General features: G+C 42.1%; 1 protein-coding gene across 1 annotated transcript in view; it reads left to right on the top strand.

Annotated features, from left to right (window-relative positions):
• The window catches only part of poln (polymerase (DNA directed) nu), a 60,596-nt gene that overhangs the window by 9,042 nt on the left and 24,852 nt on the right, over positions 1-26,702 (top strand). Inside the window, exons 7-17 of the mRNA XM_069672789.1 lie at positions 102-238; positions 2,013-2,081; positions 2,169-2,229; positions 2,368-2,432; positions 8,333-8,416; positions 8,646-8,741; positions 8,973-9,029; positions 9,244-9,300; positions 10,622-10,687; positions 21,147-21,204; positions 24,568-24,645. Of these exons, the coding sequence (XP_069528890.1) occupies positions 102-238; positions 2,013-2,081; positions 2,169-2,229; positions 2,368-2,432; positions 8,333-8,416; positions 8,646-8,741; positions 8,973-9,029; positions 9,244-9,300; positions 10,622-10,687; positions 21,147-21,204; positions 24,568-24,645 (828 nt within the window). The remainder of the gene's footprint in view (positions 1-101; positions 239-2,012; positions 2,082-2,168; positions 2,230-2,367; positions 2,433-8,332; positions 8,417-8,645; positions 8,742-8,972; positions 9,030-9,243; positions 9,301-10,621; positions 10,688-21,146; positions 21,205-24,567; positions 24,646-26,702) is intronic.

The raw sequence follows: 26,702 nt of genomic DNA, 5'->3' as shown, positions 1-26,702 counted from the left end.
TGCAGCAGACAAAACAAATACCCACACAGCTCTATGGTGTTAAACATGCCCTCCAAAAAGAAAGTACTCGTCAGTCTTACAGAGCTTTCCTCTCTCACCAGTGGCCAGCTCTCTTATCCAGGACCCTCAGGTGTCAGGGTGGCTCCTGGATCCTGCAAATCCCTCCTCTTGCTACCGGGACCTTCTCAATACACACTACAAAAAACCCTTCGCAACACCTGCTCTGGGTGCCAAGAAGGTTAGCTCAGATTTGTTTTTGTGCACATATTTTGATACTGCTATTATTGTTGTTATTCTGTCTTTTTTAGGGCTGTCAAAATAACGCATTAATTTCAATTAATTCATAACAGAGAAAATTACGTGTCAAAATAATTAACACAGATTAATCACGCTCTGTTTAATCCCCTCATACGTTACTGAGCATACAACCGTATACGGCAGCTTTGAGACCATAACGGAAACACTACACAGCGTTACCTGGCCTTATATGTTTTTAGAATTGTATCCGTCTGAGATCGATCAATAAGTGGACAATCTGCCCTCACTGTTTCTCCCTGTCACGAGCAGGTTCTATACACACGCGCTCTGCAGAGAAACACAGATAGAAACGTCCTCTGCTGTAAATTCATGGATTGAACAGCGTGTTAATCTTTTAAAATAAGATTGAAGGTGCCGATGTCATTTGGTAACATCAAATGGATCATTTTGAAACGTTACGTCATTAATAACATCCCTCGTGCACACGGGGCTCACGTGCTGTGAAAACTGAATCGTGAGGGGAATTTTTTTAACTTTTGTGAGTTAAAACAGACTTCTGATGAAGACAGTCAACACAGCAGACAGATAGAGGGGGGCGGGGCAAACAGCTGTGTGCAGGTGTGCAGGTGTGTTGAGGGGACTGAAGCAAAGCAAAGTGATCTGATTAAAGTAGATTGTGAATTAACACTTAATAAAATGAAGACGTGTGGAAGTAAGATACTATAACTAGGGATGCACGATATTATCAACACGTTATCGGATATTGGCCGATATAATTAACTGATAAAATAATGGGCTGCTGCATACTTGATTAAATGCCCGACCTCGGCGCAATGTCCCCGGCGCAAAGAAGACCTGCGCGGCGCGGTGCGGTGCGGTGCGGCGCAGCCCGATGACGTCACGTGTGTCTACCTGCAGCATGAGAGAGTTAGAAGCCAAAATGTCCGTGGTGTGGAAGTTTTTCAAAGTGTCCGAAATAGATAGAAAACTGCTCTTTGCAATGACTGCTCAGCTTCGGTGATGCGAGGAGGAGCCAAGGCAAAGTCTTTCAACGCTACAAACTTGATTAACCATCTCAAGACCCGTCACCCCGACCGTTGTAACAAATGTGATAAGAGTATCACCGTTATACTGTACGCTAATTCCAATACAGAAGAGAGTTGATGATCTCCGCAATTAGGTGTGCGGGAAAAAAATATCGGTATTGGTAATCGGCTAAATGAGGTGTAAAATATCGGCATATCGGATATCAGCAAAAAATCTAATATCGTGCATCCCTAACTATAACCATCGAGAAAGAGGGTAACCCAGACTGAGTAAGTCTACATGTGATTATAAATAAATAAATAAATGTGATTAATTACTCACAAAGCCTGTAATTTATTAGATTCTGTTTTTTACCCGCCTGACAGCACTCGTCTATTTACTGCTCTTTGTGGCTGCTGAAGGTCAGACAGCTGACACGAGGAGACTATAAATCTGAGCCCAGGCTGTTCAGTTGAGAGACACTTTAACCCACTACTATCTTAAGCTATCTTATTTAAAAGAAAGTGGCTAGAATCACATTCACAAATCTGACCTTGAAGCATTAAGAGGCCTCTAATTCAGCTCATATTTCATTTAAGCATCCATTCCCTGCTATCTGGACTGCCTACTCTACCCTGAATATGAAAATAAATCTTCTTCCAAAAAGCAGCTGAGTGTGTGACTCCCCATCTTTGTGCTGTCTTTCTCTCTATTTGTCTGACTCTCAGGTTTCTCAGGTCATCTCAGGTCTCTGTTCGCTCCACTGGCTCAACACGGAGCTTTGCTCTAAACTGCAGGTTCGGCGATGTGCACACATACACACACACATACGTGTACGTACAGTATATACACACAATACATTACCTGACTGACTTTGTGTGTAGAGCCAGGGGCTGTGGGAGCTGTACTCAGACATGGAGCTGAGCATGATCTCAGTTCTGGCAGGTGGGAACCACTTTGCTTGTATTTTCAGTAGAAGTGTGCACATGTTTTTAAATAATACAAGTTCCCAAAAATTCCCAAATAAGCAGAATAAAGTACAAATTGAGGTCCTTAGATCTGTTTATACTTGTGTTGTTTCAGCCATGGAGAGCCATCGCATCCATGTGGACAAAGAAGCTCTTAAGAGAACGTCAGACCTGCTGGGGGTAAGGCAGACCATCACACACTGAATGCGTTCAGTGGTGTATTTAAAAAGTTTAATTCTTAGTGTTTTTATTAAGTAGAGCAGAAACAGTTGGACTGAAAAACAAGAGGATTTCTGGCGGCTGCTGGCAGAGGAGGTACTTATCTCTCACAGCCAGGAGTTAACAACATTTTCCTCATGGTGAATGTTTATTTCCCACCAGAACAAAACAATGGGACAGGAGCGGTGTACACAAATATCTGCTCAATGTGTTTAGAGATAGAGAGGAGAGACATTTAATTTAGCTCTTTTACAGTGCCGTGTTTTAAGTGACAGACTGAATGAGACGCAAACATACTCTTATTCATGTTTATCTCTATTTACAGACTCTGCATAGAAATGTAGAATCTGTAAGCAGGGGATTTTTATTGCAGGAAGTGTTCTGGTTTCCCTTTGTTGTACGCCTGTAGTCCGATAAATATTGACCAATCACGTATCAGCAATCACGGCTGCAGTGTATGCCGGAAAAACAGTCTTTGAGGAGAGCAAAAGCAGGCGGAACGTGATCCGCCGTAATGACATCCCGGCTTCCATCAGCGTCATCTGACAACGATTTAGCTTCTTACTAGTCTCTGTAAACAGACGTCTGCATGCTAACAGCTAACAATCTGTTCTACATCAAAAATTCAACTTGAGATGAATCCCCTTGACGCTGTGTCGCGAAAAACATTCAGCGTTTAGATTTCCCGACTTCCTCAAATGCATCAGAAATCGATCCAACCTCCGTTCACCAAACGAGCATTTTAAAGTTTTCTTCTCCTCTGAGGACAGACCCGACAAAGCTTGTGATGTTGTAATTTTTGGCAAACTTAAGACCCGTTAATTACAAGTAAATCACAAGAAAAACAAATAATTTTTCAGGATCATACTGCTGAAGTGTAACTTACTATTTACAGTGAAACTTAAGCCCGTTTTACTCTGCGGTTCTGCCTCAGCGCCGTTACGAAGCTCCGCTGTCATGCAGCCCCCATTTTACATTGGACCAAGTATAGCCGGTGTAAAGCCGCCCCAGTGTGTGTTTTCACATAGTGTTCCGGCGTTGTGGAAGCAAAACGTGCGCGAGGCGTAAACAAACAGCACGTCCTTCACATACACACACGGCTCTGTTCTGTCCTGCCCGCTCCACTGTTTACACAGACGCTGATTCTCCTCTGTTACTACCTCCGATGCCGGCTCAGAGGCAGAACGACTCCGCCCCACCATTCAGCCTCTGTGCGTTTTACATAGAAGACGAAACATAACAGAGGCGTAATAATCCCACCTTGAACTGGCAGTGTATAAGCGGCTTGAGACTCACCTGAAACAGATGAAGGGGCGCACCTCCAGGGGATGTAATGTTTATTTTGCTGACACATCTGGAGGGGCGAAATTCGCTTTACTTTTGATCTGAACACACGGTTGCATCTCAAGTGTCAACTGGACTGTAAACAATGCAGCGCACGGAAAAGAACTCTTGGGTATCGCTGACCCGACATTGTCACCATTGTCCCCAGAGGCTATATCGTCATCAGACTGTAGCCGATGAGTTCCGAGATTGTGTTTATATAGCAGGGATATTCAGATAACAGTAGGTCAAAGCCTTTTTGATCTTAAGACGGTCATAATTTTCTACTTAAAGAAAGCACATAAAAGGGTCCCTCCATACATTTCCTGCCATTTATTTCCAAAAATGTTTCCTTTTTTCCCTAATATATGTGTTTTTTACTTGTTAATAAATCAGGTGTATAGAAAACTGGATGCTGACCAGTGTTTTGGAGTCCTGTGTATCAACCTCTATATTTTTATATCAAACAAAATGAATGGAAACGCTCCCTTACGTGCTTTTAGCCAGGCGAGATGTTCAGGGTCAGCTCATATTTGCGCCGCATCACTCTTAGCTGATTGCTTTTTTTTTTTGTCTGGCTGCAGAACCACAGTGCAGCCGACAGCCGCTGTATTAAAACAAATGGGAGCAAAACAGTGGGAGGATGTGAGAAACAGAAGAAACCTCCCTGAAGAGCCCGAGAAGGAAAGGAAAAATAACAGTTTCTCTTTTTCTTCTGGGGAGGATTAGTGATGTGGTGGGTGGACTTCCTCTGGGGATCCGGCCTGTTTGCATGCAGATAAAAACCAATTCTGGAGATTACACTTAAGAGCGATCGTAGACAAACACACAGACGCATGCACAGGAACACACGCTCGCTCCTAATCAGTCATCACGACGGGCACACACTCTCAAACCCAAGTCTTGCAGGCAGCAGCGGGGGAGTTGTTGGGGAGCTGTTTGGAGTGGTTTCTTGCTGTGTTACTATAAATAGGAAGGAGAGTCTGTCTTTTTCCTCCATGAGGCTCTGCTGCAGGAAGGAGCATCACTGTCTGCCTCAGCACACACACACACTGAGGCAGTGAAGTTCCCGCAGGCTGCTGCAGAGTTATGTGTGTGCGCGCTTGTGTTTTTGTAATATGTGCGAGTGCAGCCACGCGTGTCCCCACTCTGTCGTGTCGGATTCCTTTTTATCTGAGCTGTCAAGTTCACCTGTCTGAACACCAAGCGGAGGATCCCTCATGTCTGTCAGCCCGCATCCTACAAACACGTGCTTTTTTTTTTTTTTTGACAGCCTTTTGAAAAATTCAGTTCAACAAATGTTTGTCTTTGTTTCTCAGGCGTCACTCTTCAGATCAGATTAGATTGGCATCCTTCTGTACACATCAACATCAACGTGAAAAGCCCACATTTTGATGCAATAGGAAATGATGCCCTACAATATTCTGCCTTACCCGCTGTGTGTGTGTGTGTGTTTGTGTGTCAAACACAGCACTAAAGGGCTCGCATTCAATATTGATGAGACAGTCTGGAGCCTGCTCTGGGCAAAGAGTGGGAGAAAAGTACATATTTTGGAATTTTGGTACATGTGCAAGCTCCACTTCTTCCTCTTTTCTTCCTCTTTTTATATCTCTCTCTCCTCCTCTCCTCCGCTGCTCATTCTGCAGGTTCTGTCTCACAGTCTCACTCCTCTGACTGATGCCTGTTTGTTTCAAATGTCATTTTCTTTCAAGGTGCAGCCTCAGCTTTTCCCTTCAGCTGCCTCCCTCATTTTTTATACCCTGTAACTCTCAATAGTCTTCTGTCCCTCTCTCTTTTTTCTATCCGTTGTCTCACATTACATCACCCTTCTACGCCGTCTCCCCTCCTTTTTGTTTCCTCTTCTTCCCTTGTTCTCTTCTTTGCTGTCATGTTGTGAAGAAGTGTTTGCTACTTCAGGCAGACTTGTAACGAGCTGCTGGTGTGTGGGTGTCACTGCAGTCATAAAAAAAACAAGTAGTCGTCTTTCTTTTCTTTCTCTGTTACTTTTGATCATTGGTGTATTACAGCTGTGCAGTGTGTGTATCCGTGTGTCGGCACATATAGATTTATTTATGAGCGTGTGAAATTGAATGCTGTTTGTCTGCGTGTTATCCTCAACCGCTTGCTGTGCGCCTGATGTTTCCATCAGACAGATTTACTGAGTGTTCTGCCTCTGGACTTTTAAAGGAAGAAGAAACAACTTCTGTTTTACTCATGTTAACATTTCTCTCCTTAAATAACCCCCTGTCTTTACTGCAGGGCTCACACCAGGTCTGGAAAATGTGTTTGATCATTTACTTATCTTAAAAACTCAAGTCACCATGCTGCAGAAATGAGGTGTCCCATCATACGGGCATAAACACACCGCTGTCCCCCAACGTTTTTATTGGTTTGTATCGACTGAGTGATAAACGAGCTAATCTGGAAGAAGTCAGAGAGAGACATGAAATATTTTAATGGGATGAAATGAACCGTACTCCTGATAAAAAGTGCCTGGCTTTTTTTTTATAATTATTTCAAAAGTTGAGAAGTTGAAAGCATTTGTCATTAAGGCTTTCGTCTATGATTTTGGAAAGAATCAATGTCTACACTGTAAATACTAACAAGTAGGGATCGACCGATTATCGGCCGGGCCGATTATCGGCGCCGATATTCAGCATTTTGACGCATATCGGCATCAGCCTTTTTTTTTTGTCTTTTTTTTTTATCTGACGGCCGATAAGAGTGCAGAGTGCTCACACACACGGCGGAGAGGAGAAAAAGTTCATTTCTTTGCAAATTGTGTTTAACTTTGTTTTATTTACTTAATAAAACTTCAGGATGTTATTTATTTATTTATTTAAATTTTCAGTTAACTTTATAAGAGATGCTGCTGACCCTGGGAACTCCCTGCGCTTTTTGTTTGTTTGTTTAATAAACATATGCTTAAAGGCATTTAAACAAAGTTAAGTGTTGGAGTTTGTATTATTCAAAATTTGACGCCAATATTTTCACTTTTACTGCAAATGAATATCGGCTCCAAATATCGGTTATCGGCCTCCTTGACTACTAATAATCGGTAGCGGCCCTGAAAAAACCATATCGGTCTATCTCTACTAACAAGCTAAGTTTACTTAAAAAAAGTAGGAAACCGATCACCTTGGGAAAAGTACCGTTAAATCTGTAATATATGTCGCACCAGAATATAAGACGCAGTGTGTTTTCTGTGTCCCAGAGGAAAAAAGGTTTTCTATAGCTATTTATCAATAAAAACGTGTATGCCAGTTATTTCATCACTATTTCCATTTATCTTCATTTAAAACACATTAAAAACACACAAATTACCGCCTTCCATCTGTTTTCACATGTCGAGTTTGCAATCCTGCTAGCTAGCAGTGCTGTAGTTAGCAGTAGCTAGCAGTCTACAGTAGCGTTGATTGCTGTGAGGGTTGCGGCTGCAATGGCGATCAAGTTAGTTTTCCTCGCTTACAACAGAGAGGAAAACACAAAACAGCGCTGCAGCAGATTGTACATAGGAGACGTTGTAGCGGCTCAGACAAGGAAACAGTTTAATGCGGAGATGTGACGTCAGTGCTTAACCAGATTGCACCATCGTCTGGGTCAAATACCGTAACACAGTAACATACCTCTCTCTGCATTGGTTGCACTGGTATATAGGATGCAGCCCACTTTTTAGATGACATTTTTTTTATTAAAAGTGCGTCTTATTTTACACTTACCGAATTTTACAGTAAGTAAAAGAAATTGACTTTGCCAAGTCGTGTGAAATGACTGTATTTAGAATGAACGTGTTATTTGAGTAAGCTGTTGTTTTTTAAAGGTGTGAGATCTTAATGTTTCCAAATACACTGTAAAACCTGTAGTCTACATGTGGATTGTGTTGGTTTCTATTGTCTTTAATTTACTGATCCTACTGTATTGGCAGCGAAGTGTGTGCAGCATTGGAGTCCAAGACCAATTTCCTTAAGGGGACAATAAAGTGTGTCGTATCGTATCGTAAAACCTGATAAGTTAGTTCAACTCAAACCATTTGAGGAAACTGAACTCTTTTATTTATTGTTAAGGTAACTTAAATAAATGAAGTACACAGCATCCATTCCATTCAGTGAATTGAACTTAAAATGAGTGAGTATTCTGAATTTATCAATTAAGTAAGATGAACTTAGTGAAGTATTTTATCTCAACTTAAAACTCTCCTGTGTCGGCTCATTTCACTTGAGGAAACCTTAAACCTTGTAAGTTGCATTAACACAAAACAAATACTGTAAAATTCTGTGTATAAGACGAACCTTTAATACATTTTTTTTCATCTATTTATAGAAAAATGTTTGGTCTTTTTTTCAATAGCTTCCATGTCACTTGACCCAGTGTCCTCCAATCAATGTCATGTTAATACTCACTTGGACAAATAAGACACACTTCATTACATTGGATTTTATCGCTGCTAATATTTTATATTATTTGCTTTTATGTTAAATGTTATGTCAACCTCTCTCTCTCTCTCTGTCTCTCTCTCTCTCTCTCTCTCTCTCTGTCAGACTAAGATGAAGCAGTTGGAGCAGGAGGCCCACAGAGCAGCTGGGGAAATATTCCTGGTCACCAGCAACACTCAGCTACGAACAGTGTGTACCTTTGTGTGTTGTATACATGCATGTTTAAACTTGTAGGTTTGTTCGTACAGCACCTCCACTTGTACTTGTGTTTCTAATAATTTCAAATTGTGCAAATGTGCAAAATCTGAAGCTCCTTGAACTCAGGGTAGAACAAAATATCGATACGGCAATATATCATCGTCCTGAGTCAACCTTCCCCTCTGATTATATGTATTCTGTTGATTTGCAATGTTTGTAGATTCTGTTTGAGAAACTGTGCCTCCATGAGCGCTGCGAGAACAAGAAACTTCCCAAGACCGTCAACAAACAACAGCAGTCAACATCAGAAGCTGCAGTACGACACACACACACGCACACACACACACGCACACGTGTCATATCATATCATATTGTATCGATGCAGCTTTAATCTAAGGTTACAAAAGGACAAAAGGGACACGATAATGTAACAGTGTTACTGCAAACAACAGAATGTTACAGGGTTAACAGTCAACATTTCCATTAAGCGTTTAAATACACAGTTTGCTCTCATCCTTTCTCACCTTTGTCTTGTATGTTTCTGCAGTTGTTGCAGCTTCAGGACCTGCATCCTCTGCCAAAGATCATTCTAGAGTACAGACAGGTCAGTCGTGTTCTTAACTGCTTTTAGTTAATGTGTCAGTCAAGTCAAAAACAACAGTTTTCTTTCCTTAGTAAAGTTTAAAGCAGAAGCATCTCTCACCATCGATACTAAATGTTAAGGTTAAAGTAGTTTTACGTTTGAGGAGGAACAATGTTTAACTATTACATCTCAAGTGTAACCCACTAACAGCTGCTGTCTGCATTGTAACCACCAGATTCACAAAATCAAGTCCACGTTTGTTGACGGGATTCTCTCATGTATGATGAGCAAGGTGAGCAAACAGTTAGTTTAAAGTGGTAATCTGGAAGATTTTAATTTTAATAAATGTCTGGTAAATCACTATCTAGCACCAAATGAGGTAACACAATGGTGACTGAGCCCACTGATGAAAGCATTTGCATTTGCAGTATTACAGACTGGGTGTCTGTGGAAACATTCGCGGAAAAAATCTCAAGCGGCGCCCAGTTAGTGACGCGTTTTCCATCAGCCAGCAGTGGTTGGTCTGCCAGAGAGGGTAGGAGGAGCTAAGCGGCTGCTTTTCCGCTCTCTGCAAGTGTTGCGAGTAAACAGTAATCTACTATGGCTGAACAAACAAAGAAAAGATGGATGACTACAGATACAACTTCAACAAGAAGTGAAAATCCAAAGAAAAAGAAACAAACTTGAGGCAAAACTCCTAACAAACAAGATCTTCCCATTTTTGCTAACTCTATGTTATGGATTTTTCTTCCCCTTTCACTTTTGACTGCGGGGTAAAACGACTCAAGGAGACCACGCGGCTTTTATTGTTCCGTCTTCACAGAGCACTCGCAGGCCTAAATGCTTCTGCTGTGGTAGCACAAAGTGAAACATCTCATCTCAGCTGCTCTGTTTGATGCGCCTGCTGTAGAGAAAAGATGCCGCTCTGTGTCTTGACAGTCTCCACATGGAGTCTGTTTTCTTCTGTATGGGAGCAGCAGCTTGTGTTTGTCAATCTGTGCTTACTCAATTCTGCGAACGAGTCTGTCTGGCTGTAGAACTATTTGGCTTCTGAAGGTGGTGATTCATTTGGTGTCTTTAGGCCAAAGGGAACAACAATGCCGGCTAGAGGAGGGTTATGTTGACAAAAACATGTTTCTTTAACTCATAAGTCAGATAATAAACATTGAGTGGTATTTGGGGTGTGAGTTCTGGTTGTAAATGCATATATTATAGAACAAAGTGAGGCAAGTTAGTAACAGGTAAATCAGGTGATCGATTTTCCATGTCTGATCTTAGTTGATTTCTCTCCCGTGGTTGATTTAGGTTCATCTTTCTATCGCACAGCCTGCTTATGGTACCAACTTAACTGGCTCTACAGCCTGCAAACAGATTGTTCAGACTGGGCAGAGGGAACTCATATGGCACTGTTGATGCCTGTCGATCCAAAAGCGGATCAGGGTGAGGGTGCCAATGTCTGTCGCAGCTGTTGTTTTCAAGCTGAACTGAGCAGGAATCAGCTGTGCGGAAACATATAGGTTTAGCTGACCCACCGAAACGTCCAGATTATGTGATTAAGATATGCTGGATTTGTATTCATATCTGACTTTCTTTTTATCTCCGTCTTACATCAGAGCTACATTTCCTCCACGTGGCACCAGACAAGTGTGGTGACAGGGAGAATCTCCGCCAAGCACCCAGTAAGTATGACCCTCCTGACATCCCCACACATCACCTGCTGTCGTCATTTCTATGATCTTGAAAGTAGTTATTAATTGGCTGCTGACAGGAGCTGCCGGGTTCAGTTACTGGAGCTCTCCATGGTGCTGAACTGCAGGCTGTGTGGACCGTTGTGCTGTTAGCTGTGCTGCAGGCTTCAGGTCACCCACCTGTGCGTGTGTGCTCAAAAAACACATTAAATTCCAATAAATAACTGTATGTTAGTCTGTAAAACTCAGACACAACGTGATGAAGAATACATATTTCAAAATAAAAGACCACGACAAACAAATGCTTTGTCTCTTTTCTACCTGTCTTCGCCTCTCTCTCTCTCTTTCTCTCCCCTCCTCAATATGGGACGGTCGATAACTCATTTCGACATAACCCAGCCGTCAGGGTCCAGTGGTTCTGTCACTGAAAACTGCTGTCACACACTCACACACACACATATGTGAACATATATATATAACTGTGAACACATCGAGATTTCTCATCTCACTTAGGAATTTGCGAGCAGTGTGAGCTACACACTGAATTGATCGTTCTGCTATTACATGATATATGTGGCTGCAGTTTAACACCGCTCTGTTGCCTCAGCTCGAATGCAGAGCTGAGGATTTGGTGGAACATCTCATTAAGTGTGTGGATGATGATATGTGGTTGTTTGTGTGAAGCTGTGCTGGTTGCTTGTTTAGTCTTTGACGTGTATTTTTTGCCGTAATTGAAAATGTGATAAATAACACCAAACTGTCATCAGGAAAATGAGTCAGCTCCACACTCATTGTTTGAACTTTAATAACTATTCAGTCATTAATACCTCGTTCCCACCGAAATTAGCGCGTTGACGCAGTTGTTTCAGACCTGAGAAGACCCGCTTATAAATGCCGATTGTCTCTTTTCCCATTGCCAGTGAAGTATACTACCGTTGGTCTCTTTTCTGCTGCGTCACAAACGTCGCAAACGCGCCGGAAACAGGGTTAGCAAACAGCGTAGATGTTACGGTGGTTAGGTCTTTATTCTATCGATTACTCATTCAGTCTATTTATCAAACACGATGTTCGGGCGCTGCTTGGACGGAGAAGGGCGGAAATTTGTAGCTGAGATGACGAGGAGTTGCAGAAGTGACCGATGGAGCATAGCATCGCGCCAGAAAGGGGGCGGAGATTAGCGTGTCGACACAGGTTTTGAGTACCCATCAATGTTGATCAGAGCCGAGGCGATAATTACCCGGGTCATTTGACCGGGGTCTGAATGCCCATTGTATGGGTGTTAGCAGGTTTTTTGATCAGTGGGAAAGCGGCTTTAGTGTCTGCACCAGTGTTCGCACTTGAAGCTGTTTGTTGCCACTTACTGACTTTGTTCCTTCCTGACTTGATAGTTACTCGTTTGATGTATTAACTCTCAGATGCACGTCGCTTTGGACAAAAGTGTCCGCTAAATTAAATTCTAACATTGTTACCTTACTCGCTGACAGAGAAACAACAACAAACAACTAGTATGTATGTGTGTTTAGGTAGGACAACTACATTCTCTCCAAGGCAAGCCAAGGGAATTTAGAAATTTACATCATCTAGATTGAAAATAGTGATTAAATTAGTCGATTGACAGAAAATGTATCGGGAACTATTTTGATAATCTGTTTATTTTTAAGCCAGCATGCCAAACATTCACTTGTTCAAGGCTCTGTGCACAGTTGAGACAGAACAATACATCTGAAGACGTCAAAATGTCAAGTTTTTCACATTAAAAAAATAAATTGACTGACCCGAAAAACTCAATGCCCACTTTCCCATGTAGAAATGGCCAACAGTAAACATGTTAATGCCTGTCGCAACTGTTTTGGGGGGTGCTGCTTGTTGTCTGCCAGTTATTGCCATAGCAAATTTAAACAGCTGAACTTAACCTCTTGGGTCTCCTCCATGCTCTTGTTCAAATATATAATCAGTGGATCCATAAAAACCAAGATGGCGACAGCCAAAATGCCAATCTTGAGGCTTAAAACACCCACAAACCAATGGGTGACATCACAGTGGCTTATTCCATATTAACAGTCTCTGCATCGTCAATTTATCACCATTACTGGCCATCAGTAAGGAAGCACACACGTTCGACAGCGTTACTGAATGGTTAAAAAAAAGCCTGAATAATATGAATTTTGTGATCTACAGAGAAAAATGTCTCCGGAAAGAGCGTGAAAACAGAGAGAACTCTGCTGTGTGATTGATTGAAATGAGAGGAGTCAATTCCCTCTTGTTTTCTAATTATCATTCTGGCATATAAATGAATTCTTAATTATTCTCATTATAATTTGCGGTGAAATGTACACCCTGTCGTGGTGACCAACATGTCACATGAAGGACAGAAGCTGTAGTTTGGAATTTGAGCTTGAGTGTAAAAAAAACAGGAGCTGGAGCCACTCACCACCCTGCACACACACACACACACACACACACACACACACATTCAAATGAGGAGTGTTGCAGAGGGGTTTAGCTTTCATCTGCTGTGGGTTCAGCTGGGGTGAAGCCAGACTGCAGTAACAAAGGGGTGCCTGGATGGAAGCAGGACGGCCACAAAACTGGCGCTGAGCCTAAAAAAGCTGCGAGAAGTGAGTGACGCTGCAGAGGGAAGAGGAGCTTTTCTGCTCTGCCTCTTCTGTTTTTATCTGCTAAAAGCCAAAAAAATATGTGCAGTCTGCAAGTCCCAGCATCCCCTTCTGCATCGACAGTGTTCCTATCTCTGGGTGTGTTTTTTTACTCATGCTTTTTACTCTCGTTCTCTTAGCCTCAGTCCTTGTTCTCTTTTTTTTCTTGCTCGATTTTAAGCTCCATCTATCTCCTTATTCTCCTCCTGTAGTCATCCCTTCATGTTGCCTCATTCTCTCCTTCTCTACATGACGCTTACGCATTCCCTTACATGAAATACCTTCATCGTGTTGAAGTGTAATGTAGGTTTAAAGCTGCTCTACATTCAGTCATTAACAGAAAGTCCTCCCCAGGCTGATCTAAGCACTTCACTGCAGTGTGTGTCGTGCTCTCTGCAGAGACCTTTCTCTTAACCTCCATCTTTCTCTTTCTGTGTGTATCTGTGAATTGCATTTGGGTGGAATCACAGATGCTGATTGGCTTGGGCCGTGCAGCTTAAGTCCCCTATCATCCCCTGTCAAGGCCACCGTTAGATCAACTGCCTTTGTTCATCACTGCTACCTACAGCGATCCTGGAGCTCAGAGCGTCAGCAGCTGATAGTTGAGAGCTGCTTAGTCTCAGAAGCCTCTAGTCAGGCCACTTACTGTACCTCTCTCTCGTCATGCTGAGCAGATGGATCTTGGGGTGTGTGTTTGTTTTCACTTGCATCATGAATAGACATAATTTAGCACTGTGTACACACAGAACTGCATTTGCGTGCATGTGTTTTCCTTTATGAGTCATTAAATTGGTGCAGTGTGATTAAATTACCCCCACACCAGCGCAGTGATTCAGTCGTCCCCATCTGTTTAACAAGGCGGCGCTCCTCTGACGCTCTCGCTCTCGCTCTCTCTCTGTGGGCCACATAAAGGAGCATGAACGCAAACGGCAAATTTGTAGCACGTCTTTCCTTCAGTTTGAGCCCAACAACCTGTGTGTAATTCATGCTAAATGCACTAATGTAGCAGTGAGTGGAATATAATTAATATTATGATGCTCTTATAGATGTATTATTCAGTTATGGTCGTGCTTCCTGGTTCCATCCTACCACATCAAGACAACATCCCATTACAGATTCAGCAGATGGGACTTCCTTATAGGAGCAAGAATGTAGATGAGCTCCGTAAAGAAACGACAACATGGTTAAAACATTAAAGCTCACATCTGTCGGTGCGCTCAATTACATTTGATTCATGTTTCATGTGAATAAATATGATAACATGCACAAAACAACATGTTAAAAGTGGTGCTGAATGAGCAACGGGTCCAATGTTGCATCATGACAAAAACCAGAGATGCAGATGAAATGAACTCCCTTTGAGCATTTAATCAATATCCTTGATATCAAGCGCCAGTCTCCTATACTAGTCGAGTCTTTGACAGCACTAGTTAACTGGTTGAACACTGAAAGCCTTACTAGTTGACTAGCAGACAGCAAAAGCTCTGACATGTTAACTAGTAAGGGCCAAAATATCCACTAGTTATTGTAGTGAGCACACTTTTACCTTACTAGTTAACTAGTAAGACTGAAATATCAGTAACAGCCAAAATGTCCACTAGTAACACTTAGTAGGGTCTTTTTGGACTTTACTATTTAACTAGTGAGGTTCAAAATGTTGAGTAGTTACACTAGTGATGGCTTTATGGACCCTACTAGTTAACTAGTGAGAATCAAAATGTTCACTAGTTAACAATTAACGGCCAGAAGCTGTTTTCTTTACATTAACTAGTGAGGTTCAAAAGGAGACACTAGTTAACTATTGGGGTTATTACTAGTTAGGGTTGGGGTCAAAAATACCCCTTACTAGTGTAACTACTAACTAGTGGACACTTATGTCCCTACAACCTAACTAGTGATTATTTTTTAACCCTTACTAGTGTTACTAGTGGAAATTTTGGCTCTTACCAGTATGCTATTAAACATTTTAAGCTTTACTAGTTAGCTAGTGGGGCTTAATTTGTTTGACTAGTTAACTAGTAAGAGCAAGAATCTCCACTAGTGACACTAGTGATGGCTTTATGGACCTTACAAGTTAACTAGTTAGGCTCAAAATGTTCACTAGTTAACAATTTAAAGCCCACTAGTAAGACTAGTGAGCGTACTAGTTAACTAGTGGGGTAAAAAATCCCCCTTACTCATGTAACTAGTGGACGTTTTGCTACTTCTACTTAACTAGTGACTCCTTTTGAACCTCACTTGTTTACTAGTAAGATCAAACTGACCCTACCAAGTGTTACTAGTGGACATTTTGGCTCTTACTAGTATGCTAGTAACATTTTAAGCCTGACTAGTTAACTATTTATGGTCAAAATGTGTTCCACTAGTATAACTAGCATATATTTTGGGCCTTCTAGTTAACTAGTAAGGCATCCAGCATTCCGCTAGTGAACTAGTGCTGTCAAAGACTGAACTCGTGTAGGAGAAGGAGGCTTGTTTTTGAATAAATGAATAAATAAAGGGTTTTTCGTAGGATACTGATTCAACTATAAGTAAGTACTATTTATTTATTTTAGGAAAAAAGGCTTCTTTGCACCTCTAACAGGAATGTGTTAGCGTTCACACAGCTTCATGTTTCATTAGCGGACTAAGTCTCGCTTTAAGGTAGCCAGTATTACAGCCAACAGGAAGCATAGTGATTAAATTATTGGATGCAGAGTGCTAAAATGTTCACTCCGGTGTGAATCATGGATCTATGTAGGTCTGAAAATCCTCTTCAGTTAACTCTCTGATCAGCAGAGGCGCTCTGGACGTTCAGAATCCATACACCTGTTTACTTTCCAATTAAAGAGCAAATTAAACTTTCCTAAGGAGGGGAATAAATCAATAGAGCTTGCGAGCATGACGAGCATACTGTGCAGCTGCATATTAAACATACTGCAATTAACCGCTGTCAGACCAGCACTCGTTATGACTCATTTTTGACTCATAATTCTGCTCTTCACAATAAATGCTTGAATGATTGTTCAGCTATGTGCGTCTTACCTGCTAATGAAGAAACCTGTCATGAATATTTCAGCTAATCTAAAGGGTCAACCGTGCTAACAGCTGCTTACGCAACAAGTGTCAGGCTCTTGTGCGGTCCATGCAGACTCACAGGAGCACCAATAGGAGCTAATTACAAGTTCGTTATCGAGCCATTGTGAGATGTATTTGCCCTTGAGGGGGGCATAAAAGAATACAAACAGCGGATATTATGGAGAATAAGGAACGTGGCTGCTCACGGCATCAGTAGTGAAAAGACAACACAGAAGACAAGCACATCTGCATGATGAAGTGGCCCATTCAGAGTCTATGAGGAGAGAAAGTGTGTGTGGCAGGCTGTGGCGCAGGCAGTTTTCAAGTAGTGTGTGTTTTGTGTCTGACAGCTGAGGAATATTTATGTTGTGTGTGTTTTTGTGCGCATGCTTGTGTCAGCTCTGTATGTTTCACACGCTGATGTAATTAGGGGAACAACAACAACATCAGCCACCATTTAATGGAGCTCGTCCTGTGCCAGCTTAGCGCTCATGCATATCTGTGTGTGTGTGTGTGTGTGTGTGTGTGTGTGTGCATTTTAATATGCGATACACACTGTGTTATTGCTTGCTTGCACTTTGTATGCGATAGCCGTGCTTACCTGTAGTGTTTGTGCTCCTGTATTTCTAGTTTAGTTGTTTGACATTTAGGAAATAATATGCAAGGATGCAGTGAATGTGTTTGTCCAGCAGGTGGCGCCATCCCCAGATCTGCTTGTGTCACATGTACTTAAGATTATTGAGCAACATTTCATGTATTTAATTCTAGTAACTGCGAGCGTAAAACTTCTTCCTTTATTATGTATAATGCTCATGCTGATTGAGAATGACAGGCGCTGATCTTCTGAGGATTTGATGTATATTGAGAACTGTGCAGTCAGCAGAGAGCAGAGCGAGCTGACCCAGACTATTTCATATTTTACTCTCATTCATCTTCTCTCTCTCTGTCTCTCTCAAGCTGCAGTGACGCAGGGGATACACGCTTCGGCTGCTCTTTAATTCTGTGATTCTCTCTCTGCTCATCTTTTATCCCTTGATCTGCGTCCCTTTCTTTTCCCGCCTTTCCATCTCATTGATTCTCTTCTCTTCTTTTTACAAGCTCACAGCTGACTTCCTGTTTGAATGGAACTGGATGTTGTGGTTGTATTTAAAAACACAGGACACCTCTAACTTTGCATAATAGACCGTAGGCTTTTAAACATGTTGTCTGCTATCAGTGGTCCTTATAAAGCTTTATATGTTGATATTTCCTCTCAACAGTGAAGCGGGAAAGTTACTACAGAGTGTGTGTATTTTTTCATTGTCTGTGTGTGTGTTATTTTCAGTGTTCAAGTGGTTAACTAGTGCTATTTTATTATTTATTTATTTATTTATTTATTTATTGTCAACGTTCAACTAGTTAACTAGTGGTATTTAATATTTTATTTATTTATTTATTGTCAACGTTCAACTAGTTAACTAGTGGTATTTAATTATTGATTTATTTACTAGTTTTTAGCATTTAACTAGTTAACTGTTGTTATTTATTTACACACACATTTATGAAAACATTCTGGAACGGTCCAGTCGACATAATGAGCACTTTTACCTCTTGAGGTTAATTTTGATGCTAACACCTTGTTGTACTGAAGCTCCTGTCAGTCACTCTTGTATTACTCCTTGTTGGCTAGTTAAGTAAAAGTAAAAGATAGGGATGCACGATATTAGATTTTTTGCCGATATCCGATATGCCGATATTTTACAACTCATTTAGCCGATAACCGATACTGATACCGATATTTTTTTCCTGCACACGTAATTGCAGAGATCATCAACTCTCTTCTGTATTGGAATCAGCGTACAGTATAATGGTGATACTCTTATCACATTTGTTACAACGGTCGGGGTGACGGGTCTTGAGATGGTTAATCAAGTTTGTAGTGTTGAAAGACTTTGCCTTGGCTCCTCCTCGCATCACCGAAGCTGAGCAGTCATTGCAAAGAGCAGTTTTGCTCTCTATTTCGGACACTTTGAAAAACTTCCACACCACCGACATTTAGGCTTCTAACTCTCTCATGCTGCAGGTAGACACACGTGACGTCATCACGCTGCGCCGCGCAGGTCTTCTTCGCGCCGGGGACATTGCGCCGAGGTCGGGCATTTAATCAAGTATGCAGCAGCCCATTATTTTATCGGTTAATTATATCGGCAGATATCGGCGTGTTGGCCGATACCGATATATTCATTTTTAAGCCAATATCGGCCGATACCGATAACATGCCGATAATATCGTGCATCCCTAGTAAAAGAGTTTGTTTTGATTTCGCTTCATTTCGTATATAAAACCACATGTTGTTTTCTCCTCGTAAACGCAGAACTCTCTGAAAGGCTTCGTGCAGATTAAAATTAATATTTATTTGTCTCCCAGGGCAGAATGCCCCGGAACCCCCCTACCAACTTTACTTATCTTTCTTATCACCCTTTTAAAATATCAACAGTTTGCCGGACTTAGAAGTGTTTGCGGACTCATGTGGGGAACCTCCCTGAAAAACAGTCAAATGATTTAATCCCTGCATGCGGCTCTGTGGCATGAATGTGTCTAATCTGAAGGAAAACGTCGGAGTGTGCCTTGTAAAAAAATGGCTTGTTGATTTATGCTGCCGTCACTACAAACACTGTGCATGATGGGAAAGCTGAGCATTCACCTGCGTCACCCTGAATCACCTGTCACATCACAGGGCAACGCGCATATGTGTAATTACTCACACTCTACTCATTCATCTGCCCCGAGTACACCCCGTGGGTCACGTAGCTCATGTACACAAGGAGCAACCTTCGCGTGTGTGTGTGCGTGATTGTTATTGGTGCCTGGTCCCTGATGTATTCTTTCCCCTGTCCACACCCCGCCACTGCTGCAGTCCTCTCTTTTCATCCTCCCTCCTCCCTCCCCTCCCTCCTTCTTGTGAATAATGAATGAGGTGTGGAAGCCGAGAGCTGTTTTTTTTCTCTCGCACAAACCGCCCACTGTGGGGTCAAACCAACCACACGCAACTTTGGACCCATGATGGGAAACACTGTTACATGTGTGCGTGTTCATGTGTCCTGCATGTCCTTGATAAAAGCATCCTGCTGACACACACAGTTGCACACCTTGAGTTGATTGTGCATGTGTGTTTAAAAAGGTGGATACAGTGGGATTAACAGGGATTAAAATGGAACTGCTGAGTCTAAACCGTTTCTTCCCTCCATTGAACAGTGTGTGTGTGTGTGTGTGTGTGTGTGTGTGTGTGTGTGTGTGTGTGTGTGTGTGCGCTTTATCAATTTCCCTTTTTTTCCTCCTTCAGGCATAAAAATACTGCATACGTGTAATTCTGTATATGTCTGTATCAGCATGGTATTATATTACTCAGCGGGTCGATGCAGGGACGGCCTGGAGCCCAGCGAGCATCAGCCTGTTCCTATTTTCAGATGCGAGTCTGATAACTTCAAAGACCCGAGGTGTTGCTGGAGTCTCAGGGCTCAGGCTTCAGTTTTTTTTTAACCTCAGCCAAACAAAAAAAGCCTCTGCTTTATGAATGCTACTCAGGTGTTTCTGCTGGACATATATATCGAGGGATTTCAAGAAGAAAAGCAGGACAGGAATTTGCTGAATTTAAAGTGGGACTGTGAGGGAATGGTCCAACCTTTACAAATCCTTTAAAACATTTATTCCATTTGATGCAGCAGTAGCCAGACAATATTTCACTTTTAAGGTCACGGAAATCCCCTAAATTATTTAAGCAATATCACACTCGAGGTCGTGATGTTGTACTGAATATCAGCATTGCTGGGATTCGGTCGAGCAGCAGATCACAGCAGTGCTGATCGAGTGAGATATGAGCAGCAAATAGTGGTAAAAAGCACCATCAACTAGTTCCACAGCTTAACTCAAACTGCACTGCTGTTGTTGCCAAGCATTCTGCTGCACTCTATAGCTGTGTCCCAATCCAATGCAGTCTTCGAAGGAGGAGGTCAACAGAGCATGGCGTCATTCATAGCCTGTGTACACCATTAAAGATAAACTGAAATGAGACGGTCTGGTTTACGGAGGATTTCCTGCGTCACCAGATGTTCCCGCCCTTACCCTTGCGTCACCAAACGGTGCTGCTCTCGCCTAGCAAAAGGTAGCTGGCAAAAGGTAGCTAGTTTTAAGGCCCCTCAAGTTGAAACCAAAAATTTTAACATTTAAAGTGTATCCCTCGGTCGCGTAAGAGTCAGCCATGTTGTTTGAATTGGTGCCAATGCAATTGGGCTATGTTGGGCTGCGAAGGATGCGTCCGATGGATCCTTCGTGTCCCGGGAAAAGGAGGACGCATTTGTCAGCCGCATCTGAAGGCGCCCTTGAATTGGGACAGCCTCCAACACACTTCTGTGAAGCAATCAACCTTGAAATACGGCCTTCGAAGGCTGCCGCCCCTGGATTGGGACACAGCTTGTGTGTACAGGTTACCACACATCAGCTGTTTTTTATCAGGTACATTTATCTGTTTGTGTCACCTCCATATTTTCAGCACAGCTTCAAAGGAGAGCACACTGGGAGTGGCTGCAGATGTATACAGCTCACCTTTCTTACTAATTTAGAGCTATATTAGTTTATTTAGGTTAGGGAGTCATTTATGAGCACAAAAAAGTTCCACTTCCACAGAGTAATGAGACACAGCACAACTTTCTATAACAGTTAACTCCAGCTGACTTACAAATGTGTGTCTTCTCCTGAACTAGAACTTCCAGGCGCTGCCGAGACAGCCTCTTCAGATCACCAAGAAGCAATACGTACAAGGTAAGGTGCTCACACACTCATTAACACACACACACACATTACAGAAACTCTCCTCCCACGCGTCCTAGAGAACAAGACAGTGATAAATGCCGAGGTGCGTGTGTGTGTGGGTGAGGGAGACGTCTCTCAGGGCGTAAAAAAACTGATGAGCAGGGAGCTTGTAAAGAGGGTTTACGAGGATGATAAAAGTCTGCAGCAGCAAGGGGCCGGTCAATAAAAGTGTTTGTTTGTTTGCTCTGCGCTGTGGCCTCACATGTGTAGTTTGTTTTTGAATTACTTAAAGTTGTTCTGCATTTGAGGGGATCATTGTTGATAATGCAGCAAGATTTAATTCATGTGATTAACAACTTTGAATTTGGCCTTCATGAATATGTAAAATATAAACGTTCCCTTACCAACCAAACATTTCCAGATGTCATAATGGCACTAAAAGTTCGATTACCCATATTGCTTTACTATAATACAGGTTTCTATGCTCTATAAATAATGCGAAAGTAAGTCCACAGAGAAATGCACACAGCCTAAATTCACTGATCCTTTGTCGAGTCTGTACGACTTCCTTGAGGTTGTGATGTCATAGCAATACAGACCATATACAAGACCAACGTCTTTGTGAATTAACTTTATTAACGATACGGCACAACACTAAGCCATCATTATGTAACTGAACTGTTAAGCTACAAGGCAGAAAGATGTCAGAGAAACGATGCGCAATCTGCAGGAAGTAAAGCCATGGGATGATTGCTAATAATAACACAGCCTTCTGAGGAATAGTACTACGGATCAGGTGGTGTTTGAACTAATAGAGCATTTTAATTGAATTTGATCATCTGTTCAGTTCAGTTCCTGATCAAATAAAAACGATCGGTTCTTTTAAAATCAAAATACCATTCTCTTTCTAAGCTCTAAAGAGAATGAATCTGATTGGACGAGAGGCATTCCATGAGTGCCGATATAGAGATCAACATAACTGGGACTGTTCACTCTGTGTATCACTCCACCTTAGCCAGGTGCTTTGAATACTGTTAATTAACATTACAGCAGAGCGGTTGAGTTGGTGGAGCAAAAAAACAATCTGTTGTTGATTGTTACTTTTTCCTTCTATTTGCTGCTTGTATATTTGTTGTATAAAAGCAATATCACACTCCAGGTTGTGATGTTACTGAATATTGGCACTGCTGTGATTCGGTCACAGGCACGAGGCTGCAGGCCACTCGTGTGATGTTGCTTAAGTGAGAGATGATCTTGAAATGTTCTTTTGGATATTGCAACTTGAAAGCAAACGGATGATACCATGACTTCATGCGAGAATGACATTGTGTCCCTTATTACAGAACTGATTGAAACATCCAAGAAGATGAACATCTGTGCTCGATTAATCATGCCTGCAACTTCTTTCACCTGCGTCTCTTTTTAGTTACATGACTGTTTCCGGGAACATTATCCGTATGTACGCAAGAATCAACTCATCAGTCTCAGATTTGATTATTTCCCATCACTCCTTTTCTCTTCTTTTCATCTTCTCTACTTTGCAGCAAAGTTTTAATTACCTCGTCTCGCCCCAGTTGCACACAGTCATTATTTGATAAAAACTGCCACAGCGACACTTTTGGAAACAGCCTGACTGTTCATTTTGTCAGACAGTTTCTTTAGAGCTCCATCCCAGTGATATAATAACAAACCTGTAAATCATGAAAGAATCTGGCTCATAACACAAGCTCAGCCTTGAACGCACTCTTTCTTTATACTTGGGGAGCAGAATATATCTACAATACAAACATTTCTCCCAGCTTATATTGCTTTTTATTCACATATCGCCTATTCCGCCTTCATTCTTTGCTGGAGGTATTAATTGCCTGATATATAGACGTTTATTTCCCCTATTTTTGGGGCTCTTCACTTTAATACTCGTCTGCTCCAGTGGCACTGAGTATCTGCCTGACAGTGTGACAAAAACTATGTTTCTCCATTTGCGGATGAATAAAACATCAAAACAAGTCTATCCATCTGTTGGCACGTCCAGGCCACATTCACTCGTCTGTCAGTCACATCCAGCGGTGCCACACTCATCTCTATTTCTGTCCCTTGCTCCCCCGGTGTTTCTCTCTTTCTCTTACTCTGTTTGAGTGATTCATCTGCGCTAACATCAGCACCTCTGCTCACTCACTCACTCACATTCCCAAAGCTCCTAGTCATCAAATCCTCTTCTCTTTGTATCCCTGCATCCCTTCCTTCCCTCCATCCTTCTCTCTCTCTCTGTACTCGCCTTGTGTCTTGAGGTGAGAGGTGAGGACCTCGACACAAGTGATTACATCGCCTGACTTGTGTGTGTGTGTGTGTGAGCGAGAGAGCATTCCACATTTCCAGTGTCAGCATTAAAGTGTGTGCGTGCTGCTGTCGGTGTATTTTCATCATGCTGACGTGGGATGCGATGGTTCATCGTTGCCCATCATTTCTCCTGCACTGCGGTCAGCACTTCAGTCCAGCTTCTGGGAGAGAGAGTACAGTGATAGACTGTCCTGATTGGATTCTGATTTGTCTCTAAACGAGGCGTTGTAGCTTCATAACTTAACTCCTCATTAAGTTGTCAGTGTTAGATCCTCAGCCACCCACTACCTCCTTCTCACTGTGTCTGTTCTACCAAGCACACAAATGGACTCACAGATTATTATATTATAATACGTATGTTTCGAAATGTGCTGTGAAAAGAACCCATTTGTTACTTAATGAAATGCTCAGCCTGTTTATGAGAGGTCAATTTAATTTTAATTTTCTGTTTAGCGAGGCCCCTAACCAGCGTTTCTAATAACAGATCTGAGAGGCAATTGAGCATGACACAACAAGAAAGGAATCTATGATAAGCTAAGAGTGTGTGGTTTCCGTTGTATTATAACACATGGTGCACAAGTTAGTAGTTACTCAATGCTGTACATTTCTATTTTGTGTGTTACAATCTTCTAACCCAAAAGAAAAAAGAACATTTTGTTTATGTTTTGTAAAGTTAACCTCTTTAATCTTTGCTGATTTTGTCCTGTACATGCTTAAGTGGTGGTTTTATACAAAAAAAATCTGCAGACTTAGTCATATTTTTGCCCTGGAATATGTAAACAAAGGCAGCATGCAGTTGATGAATCGCTTCATTTGACACCTCCATCCAGCTAGCAGTTTAAGGCATTTAAAATAACTATATACAAATAATTAGCCTTGTCGCTGACGGTTTGGTTTGCTTTTGTAGGTCGTAGAGATTAATCCGAATGAATTTTAGTTTGTTTCATAACCAGTGAAAAACTCCTTCCAGGAGCTTTAACAATGAGGTTTTATTTGCTGAGGTGTTCCTCAGGGCTCTATGTTTGGTCCCCACAGGAAAGGAGGAGGAGGTGGTGACTGTTCATCCTCGGGCGATGTTCATTCCTCAGGACGGGTGGACTTTTCTCTCTGCAGGTAGGACAACGAGTCATGTTAAATCAGAATGTTTTCGGTCTTCCATAAAGCACTTTTTTTCACAATCATAGACATTAATGTCTTGACACAAATGAGTTTGGTTCATGATTCAGCAGCAATTCGCTGCTCAGGCATGTTATTGCATTCACTGCTGACCCGGCCTCTAACTAAAGCTAAGGGAACGGAAAAGATGTATGTGCAGCAACATTATTTCTGTTTTTATGCTTCAGCCTTGTGGAAAAACAGCTGTATGAAGATTAGAAATGTGGTCTGACACAAGACAAATTTAACAAGAGACTTTTGAAGTTTGTCACCATGAACTCGCGCTGACCCAACCTCAGCTGGCACGACACTTCAGGGTCTAACGCTGGTACGTGCTGTGCAGACCGGGGGCAGAGCTGGAACACTGTCAGCCTGCTAGAGCTTTGTGGAGGGGAGGCTCCGTGTCTGCTGGACCTGACAGAGTGGCACGCACTTACATAAGCAGGCAGATAAACCAGGGTTAGCAGGAGGACAGCAGCAGGATAAGAGTGAGGATACCACATACGCATAACATGGCAGGGATTCACAAACGCCCACCAGCACACGCCTACGCACACACACTCGCTCAGGCCAGGTTGCCATGGAAACAACCCCTCTTAGGGAGCCCTCGCCCAGTCATCCCCTTTATGTCCTCCGATGTCCTTCACATACTGGAACAACCGCTGTGTGTGTGTGAGAGTATGTGTGTGTGTGTGTTTCAACTGCTCTCACTTTGTCCCCAGAAAAAGTTCAACAAAGAGGCTTGTCAAAAGGTATTAGGTGTCAAAATGTCTGTGTTTGTGTGTGTGTGTATGCGCGTTGGGGTATGACTCAGATATTATCTTGAGTGTGTGTTTCTATATCGATCCCCCCCCCTCCATAGGAAGCCGAATCATGGCTTAGTACCAACATCCTAACTTTCAAACACCCTCCCTGTCCTCAAGCAACCTGCTCGCTCTGATGCTTGTGTGTGTTTGTTTATATTTGCAATTGTCAACTCAGTTATTTTTCTGTTGGGAGATGTCTGCTGGCTGTGTGGGGGCTGGAGCTGACAGAGGAAAAACAGAGGCTAGCCAAAACGAGAACAAAGGCAGGCCGTCATCCTAATTCCCTCATCAGCCTGTTAGTTTTAATTCTCTCGTCCTATTTTGTTTATTTTACAACCAGAACAAAAAAGATTAGAGTGGGAAAACACATACAGTCGCTGTGTATTCTAAAATAAATATACAGCAATATATAGTGTCAGTGGTATATCCAAAAGCATGATACTGCTGTACCAAAGTGCTACTTGTAAAGTAGGGGTAGGCATCGCAGGGTAACTCACGATACATGCCCCACAATGACGATAATATCACGATACAGCAATTCTGCGATAGTTGATATATTGCACGATAATCATGTAAAGATACATCACGATATCTACATTATCTCGCTGTCTTCTTCTTCTTTTATCCTGCTGTTGACTTCATCTTCCGGCAATTCATTCCCGTTTCCGTGAGGAGTTATGAAGTGGTGACACGGTGAGTCAAAATCACAGGGGAATCTATTTATAGCTCAAATATTTGTTAATTCAAACATCCTTATATTGGTCGCCGTTGATAATTGTATTGCACGAGTCAGGACGACGATATATTGCTGTATCGATAGTTTGTCCCACCCGTATTGTGAGGTATCACCGAGCATTTTGCAAACAAAGATGACCTATCCATCTCACAGGATGATGCTGTTAGCTTAACGAGGATACAAAAATCCTGACTCATCTCAAGTACTTTTTTTCTCTCAGATGTTACTTAAAGGGGGGTATTATGCTCTGTGATACCTGTGGAGTAGCTTAGCATAATTTACAATTTAAAAAAAAATCCTCATTTTTCTCACACTGGTGCTCTGTGCAGGTGTTTGTGGGTATTTTGACCAATGGGAAAAGGGTTAGCTATTAGCGTGCTATTAGCTTGTGAGATGCTACAGAGCCACAAATGTCCCTCAGGAGTTGGTAGACACACATTCAGAGCTAAAAGAGGATAAATATTGGACTAAGA

This window comes from Semicossyphus pulcher, unplaced genomic scaffold (genome assembly GCF_022749685.1).
Source record: "Semicossyphus pulcher isolate SPU_LCO1_2020_fin unplaced genomic scaffold, fSemPul1.0.p SCAF_21, whole genome shotgun sequence".
Taxonomy (NCBI): domain Eukaryota; kingdom Metazoa; phylum Chordata; class Actinopteri; order Labriformes; family Labridae; genus Semicossyphus; species Semicossyphus pulcher.
Note: the sequence above shows the minus strand (reverse complement) of the source record. Positions and strands in the feature narration are given on the sequence as shown.